Source organism: Crocuta crocuta, unplaced genomic scaffold, assembly GCF_008692635.1.
Source record: "Crocuta crocuta isolate KB4526 unplaced genomic scaffold, BGI_CrCroc_1.0 scaffold396, whole genome shotgun sequence".
Taxonomy (NCBI): Eukaryota; Metazoa; Chordata; class Mammalia; order Carnivora; family Hyaenidae; genus Crocuta; species Crocuta crocuta.
The window spans coordinates 4,224,959-4,231,482 of record NW_027533259.1 but is presented as its reverse complement, the minus strand read 5'-3'; the positions used below and the strand labels follow the sequence as shown (position 1 = coordinate 4,231,482).

At 41.9% G+C, this 6,524-nt stretch overlaps 1 protein-coding gene across 1 annotated transcript in view; it reads left to right on the top strand.

Annotated features, from left to right (window-relative positions):
• MAGI2 (membrane associated guanylate kinase, WW and PDZ domain containing 2) overlaps window positions 1–6,524 on the top strand; it is a 966,486-nt gene that overhangs the window by 802,256 nt on the left and 157,706 nt on the right. Inside the window, exon 18 of the mRNA XM_077746976.1 lies at window positions 5,207–5,455. Within this exon, the coding sequence (XP_077603102.1) occupies window positions 5,207–5,455 (249 nt within the window). The remainder of the gene's footprint in view (window positions 1–5,206; window positions 5,456–6,524) is intronic.

Below are 6,524 nucleotides of genomic sequence, written 5' to 3'. Positions count from 1 at the left end.
CCCTCCCAACCCACCCCCAGTGTATTTAGAGATGCGAGACCAACCTTTAACAAATGTGACTTGGTAACATGAGGAGTCTTCCATATGTGTTATTATTATGACACATCTGGATTTTTAAAAGTGGGGGTGGACCACCAGCTAATCACAGGTTGTGAATGACTAGGGAAGATAAGGCTTATTAACTGAACGGAAAATCCTTTTCTATTCGAGTCTTCTAGAAACTAGACTTTAATCAAGGGCAATCATTTAAAAGGGCAAGCCAGAAGAATTGTCAGCCCTCACCAGTAGAGACTGCTATATATCTTGTATGGTGTGGAGGGTTTGCTACGAAGTGCCATTCATCTTCAGAAATTCATGGCATACCACTTGACGCAAAGAAGTAAAACACCTTGAATTATGCCGTATCCTTGGGCAAAATGCCAGGAGGATGACAGTGTTTGCTTGGTTAACATTTAACTGTCTCTCTCCCTAAGACTGATTTTTAATAAAAAGTTTGCCGAGCTATATGTTCTGTAACCCAAAGATAAATTTAAAAGATACCTGATTTACAAGGAAATATACTGCAAAGTGCAAAACGGATGCTCCAATGTAATTTCATGCTCCCCTTGCCTCCAGCTGATTATGGCAAATTAAATTTTGTTCTAATCAACACAAGCTATTGGAGTGTATGCCAAATGCTGCAAAAAATGTATTCTTGCAATTTGTGGATCATGTGACTTTTGTGAAGATGCTCCTTGCTGCAGTTCTTACCAACTTTACTCATTTAGGCTTTCGAGTGCATTTCAAGTACATTTAATTTTTGAAAATGTTCTGCTGCAGACTGCTCATTCACACCAGGAGAGTTTCCAAGTTAATTCAGCTCACCCTTCCTTGAAAGCTTCATCAGTGTTGAAAATGATTAAGTTCAGGAAAGGATACTCTGATAGTAAAGTAAATCCCTAGGAATAAGATGGAACAGATTTTTTAAAAGCATAGGAAGACAGCCTTTCCTCCAAGCCGCTGTTTCTCCAACAGCGAGAAGGGACAGCTACAAATAGATATGACAGTGGAGATGCCTTTTCAGGGGCTGTTATCATTATTATTATGCTTTCCTAAGCAAAGGCAGTGGGAGTGCAAGCCTGGCTTGTGAGGAGCTGGTTCAGAGCTCAAGGGAAGTGAGCAATCAGCTTGTGAAGACACAGATGAGTGAGTGAGAAGAGGGGCAGAGTTTTCGCCTTCCTGCATAAAGTGGGGGGAGGTTTCAGGGGCTGGGAAGAGGAGAGATCATAGGGGTTAAAGCTTTTAGCCTTATGTTTGCCTCAGCTTGTACAAATGTCCTGCCCCTCCTCAGAAGACACCAGACACTGGCTGCCAAGTTCATGCTTAAGAGAAAACCACATCTATTTAGAGAAATACCAACTGGTTAGTGACATTGGCCAGAAATTAAAGTGACACAAAAAACCTGCAGCACATATTAAAATATTTTTAAGTGTACACACTAAAGATAGAAAGCCAGCATTTTCCATGAGCTAAATCCTCAAAAAGGAGAAATTGTTGTGCAAAGGAAGAAACATCCAGTAATGCATCCAGTTTTATTTACTAGGTAACTATAGTACAGATCTTGCACTTAAAACTAGTTTTGAAAGATATCCTGTCCATGCCGTAAGCTCCACTGTTTAGCTATTGTGGTTTTTTTTCCCAAGGATAGTAGAAGAGTGGCTTTAATTATTACACTGGAAGTATAAACATTTATATGTTTAGCAGTTCTACTTTGAGACGTTCAACCTAATGCCATATTATTTTGAATACACATTATTCATCTCAGAGAAGGGTGTCTCTGAGGAATTCCTAATGTGTCACTCTAAAATTGATGTGAAAGAACGTTTTACGACTTAATCAAAACATGTTAGAGTCCGTCTTAAAGCTATCCATCAGTCTCTTTTCTCTAACATCCAAGGGAAAGTCTAATTTTGGGCTTCATGCCAAGAAAGGGAAGGTTTTCTTGGCAGCTGGGTGAAAAGTTTAGCCGTTGTTTAGGGTGCCAGTGGATTCCCTGGTCATGATTACTATACTTTTTGTGAATTCTAAATACATTCACTTCTTCTGTATCTATGAGCATGTCACCCATTTAAATAAGTTGTCTGCTTTGAAGAGTATAGACAGGAGTGCACAAACTGAAATGCCTGCAGGCAGCCCCGTGCCTAACATTGAAAGGGCCACAGCCCCCTGCTCCAGCACCTCCCATGGGGCGCACCTGCCTGGGGGACACTCCAGCCGGTGCAAGCATACCCCATTGCCTCAGCCACACTGTAAGACAAGACAAGACATGTCCAGTGCTGCCATCCTTCTGAGGTCCTGAGAAGAGCCCCAGGCACGTTCTGGAATGAGACAAGGTCTGTTGGTTACAGAACCCTAGAGTCCTGGTACCCAGTGTGTGATCTGGAAGGGAGCAAACGCTCCAGTTGAATGAGTTCCTTTGGCCCTGCATACTCCTCACTCTACAGAGTAACTCAGGAATCTACAGGAGACACTGGGGGTGGTCGGCACTGGGGAGACTTGCAAATGCAAACCCCGTGAAGGCAGCCAACACTGCCCAGCTCTTGCTAGCTGATAATTGCCAGATATTTCAAGGGAAACTGGAAATCTATATTTCTGTAAAAATCTCTCCTTTAAAAACATTGGCAATCAATTTTAACAATTACTAAGCAAAGAATAGACCAGCACTGAACCCATATAATAGATGGGTCTGGAGCCCAGCAGTTGACTGCTCTTATTGAAACTGTGTCACCCGGAAGGTGTTGCCAACAATTCCTGCTTCCCAAACAGGGACCTCTCCCATCATCTCAGTGATGATTTCCAGTATGACCAAGGCTCAAGTGAAAATTATTTGGCTTGAGTATATACCAATTGACTGAATTCTGCACACCCATTTGTGTGGGGGCCAGAAGGATGAGTCAGGGATGCTGGAAGTCAGTGAATTAAAAAAAAAAAAATGCACATGGTATTTAGTCACTTTGTGACATTCACTGTATTATTCTAAAACAACACTGTTCATACCCTCCACCAGAAAGCCTTGTTGGTGTAAAGACAGTATCTTTTGGATCTAGAGCCAGCTGAGTAGAAAAATAACACAGGATCAATTCTATCCCTCAAAATCTACCATTGGAAATCTTCTTAACTCCCTGGCTTTAAATGTGCTCACGTTGTTAAAGATAAAGAACTTTGTTCTAGAGGTTGAAAGAGAAGTCCAAAGCAATAGAACCACATTGTGTTAATGGATTGGCCTCTTTCCCTTACCCAGGGACCGTCATGCTGACTTAGTCCATGATGATCTTCCTCTAGACCCTACGGCAGAGCCACTCCCAGCCACTTACTACAAAGACAGATCATTTTCCTTTGTTGCCACTCTCCTGACAAGCACAGCCCTCAACCCTGTAAAAATATGACAGCCAGAAAATGAGATCTCTCTTGTCACTGCCTATGACATTTAGTTACTGATTTGGTCCAATAACTCGGGGAGATTTTCAATTTAATGTTGCAGCCTAATAATTGTTTTTCTTCTTCCTGACTATCTCTAATCACTTTATTTCCAACTTGCACGAGGACTGATAAAGGACATGTGCTTTACCAAGACAATAACAGCTTGTCTTTGGATGATATTTTCTGGTGGGGAGGGTACATTTTACAGGCAGTTTTAAATTCTGGTAGAAAAGAGGGAAAGGCTTTGACGCTGGCATTTCATTCTTTTATTACCTCAGTACGTTTCTTACAGACATAAAATATCCATTTGTTTTCTTTAATTAAAACCTGATTAATTAAATCTTACAGAAAAATTCAAATATATCAAATGGCAATAAGCATCAGCCTAGGTCTTAATCATTCTCCAATTACAAACAAGAAATGAACACATTTTTGTAAGGCTATTTTTTAATCCAAGTATATGAATAAACACAGCTCCTTTTCCTTTACAGCATAATGAAAAATCTCTTAAAGCCAGTGTTCTTTCTCCCTGATTTTTGAAGTAATTTTTATTTTTGAAATCTAATGATTTTTCCTTTCAGAATAGAATCACAGCTTATGAAGTTAAGAGTCTTCACTGGCACTTTTGCTCATTATTTCTAACTTGGCATATGAGACACCTACCAGAGTTCTAAGACAGAGCTCACATCTAGAGACCCAAAAAGGAATCATTAATTGTGATTACCTGCTTCAGTTGTTTTCATCAGAATACCAAAACCTAGGTATTAAATTAAAATGACAAAATTCTTCCTAGATGACAGATGAACTTTCATTTTTAAAAAATAGGTTCTCTTGGCTGCCAGCTTTCCATAATTTCTCCCTGTAAATAAGCTTGTTTGCTCATGGAAGTATTGGTTTGGTTTATCTGGCTGATAATAAAGTATATTTTGTAATAATACAAAATATAAATGAGCAACATCGCCAACACCTCCCTGAGAGATTCAAAATTCGTTGTCGCTTAGCCTGACATCGTTGTTAGATTTGATCCTAGAGCGAGTGAGGTATGAAAAGGACCCTTTAAGATGGATGTTTCCTACTTATGCAGAGTGAATTAACACTTCTGGGCTAACAGAACATCACAAAATTAAATAAAGCCTTTGTTCTTTAGTAAAATTATGATGGATTCCTTTACATGGACATCCTGGGCTGTAAGCCCCACTTCCCACACCCTATAGAAGCTTTGCTCGATTGTGGCTTGGAACCCTCATCCGGAGTCCTGTGTCCGATCTTCCTAAATCTACTGAAAACACTTTCCACAGGTGGTCCCTGAAAATGGATAGTAGTCACATGTTCATTAAGTAATTCTTATGCACACTGCAGTTTAAGATACTGTCCGCTTGTTTTATAATCTTCTTTGATCAATTATTATTATGCAACCAAGAAGCTTAATATCTAAAACCAGGCTTTGTCCTGGGGAGGAGGGAGGGTGCAGATTTAACAAGAGAAGATATAAACTAGTAGCAGCACAGAGGAAGCCAATGAGGGGTTTAGCTGTGTTTGCTGTCAAGGGTGGAATGGGACTTACACCTGGGTGCTCCACAGCTAGGTTTGTAGCCCATCACACGCTCTGCACTCCTGGGGACTAGAAGGCAGCCAACTAACTAGTCTGGTAACAATGCCAATGTCTAGAACTGTACCTAGTACAGCAGAGGCACTCTCCAAGACACTTGTGAAATAACCGAGTGCCTGGGTACCATGTGTATTGCAGGGGAGCCCTGCCCAGAGAACGGGAGGAGTCCAGGCTCCGTATCAACCCACCACAGCTCTCCACGCAGTGACTACGCAGCCTACACCAACAGCAACCATGCGGCCCCCAGTAGCAATGCCTCTCCGCCCGAAGGCTTTGCCTCCCACAGCCTGCAGACCAGTGATGTGGTCATTCACCGTAAAGAGAATGAAGGCTTCGGCTTTGTCATCATCAGCTCCCTGAACAGACCTGAATCCGGATCCACTATCAGTGAGTGATGGCTTTGCTTGCCTTTGAATAAAGGATCTTATGTTTATTTGCTCTGGTGGTGATAATACTGGGTGTGCAGATCAGAGGACTTTTGTAGGCATCTGGTGCAGCCAGAGAGTCATAGGCTGTGGGCACAAATAAGGCATTCTTAACACGTGATTAGCCAACCATTGATGAACCTTTGGCTCAGGAAGTATGCAAGATCACACCTAATGTTCACCTGACCCCACAGCCCCCATAAAAGCCCTTCATTCATTTTAAACTGGGAAGAAAGCCAAACCTAGTGGTGTGCGGTGTTGGTGTAAGGGAAGTGGAGGAGAGCTCCCTCCTGCTCGATGAAACCAGATATACAAAAGATCTGTGGGAAAGCAGTCTAGGTGGGAGCCTTGAGGTAGGAAGGAGTTCAGCTTTCCAGAGTGCTGCAGAAGCCCAGTGTGGCTCTGATGGAGTGGACAAGGGAGTGCGGCATGAGACCAAGACAGAGGACTAGGCAGGAGCCAGGCTGTACAGGGCTTCACACACCCATGGAAAGAAGTGTGGGTTGTAATCTAAGTCCATGGGAACCCTGAAGGGGATTAAACAATAGACAGAAGTCCAATTTATAATTTTTAAGTCTGCTCTTGTACAAAATGAAATCAGGGAAAGAGAGCAAGAGTGAAAGCTGAAACACAGTTGGAAGGTCATGTAAACAGTCCTGTGGGTGCAGAGATACTGGAACCTTCTCCTAGAGTTGTAGCAGCAGACAAGGGAGATGTACGTGACTTCACCTGGGGTTCCTCCAAATCTGTGAGTCTATACAACAGGTGACAGTCAGAGGTTGTATTTCTCTTGCAATCAGTCATCTTATAGATTCTCAGTCTTCTTGGTGGTTTTCCTTTCAGCGACACAGTTGCTTGGCCACTGGCAGGAGGTAGGACAGAAGAGACAATAGGATAATTTGCTTGTTTTTCATATTGAAGTGATTTAGTCCAAAACGTTGTACATAGAAATACCAAAATCAAGAGCATTTAGATAAAAAATAATTGAGTCATGTTGCAGTCCTAAAATTCTTATACACTGTGGTGTCTTC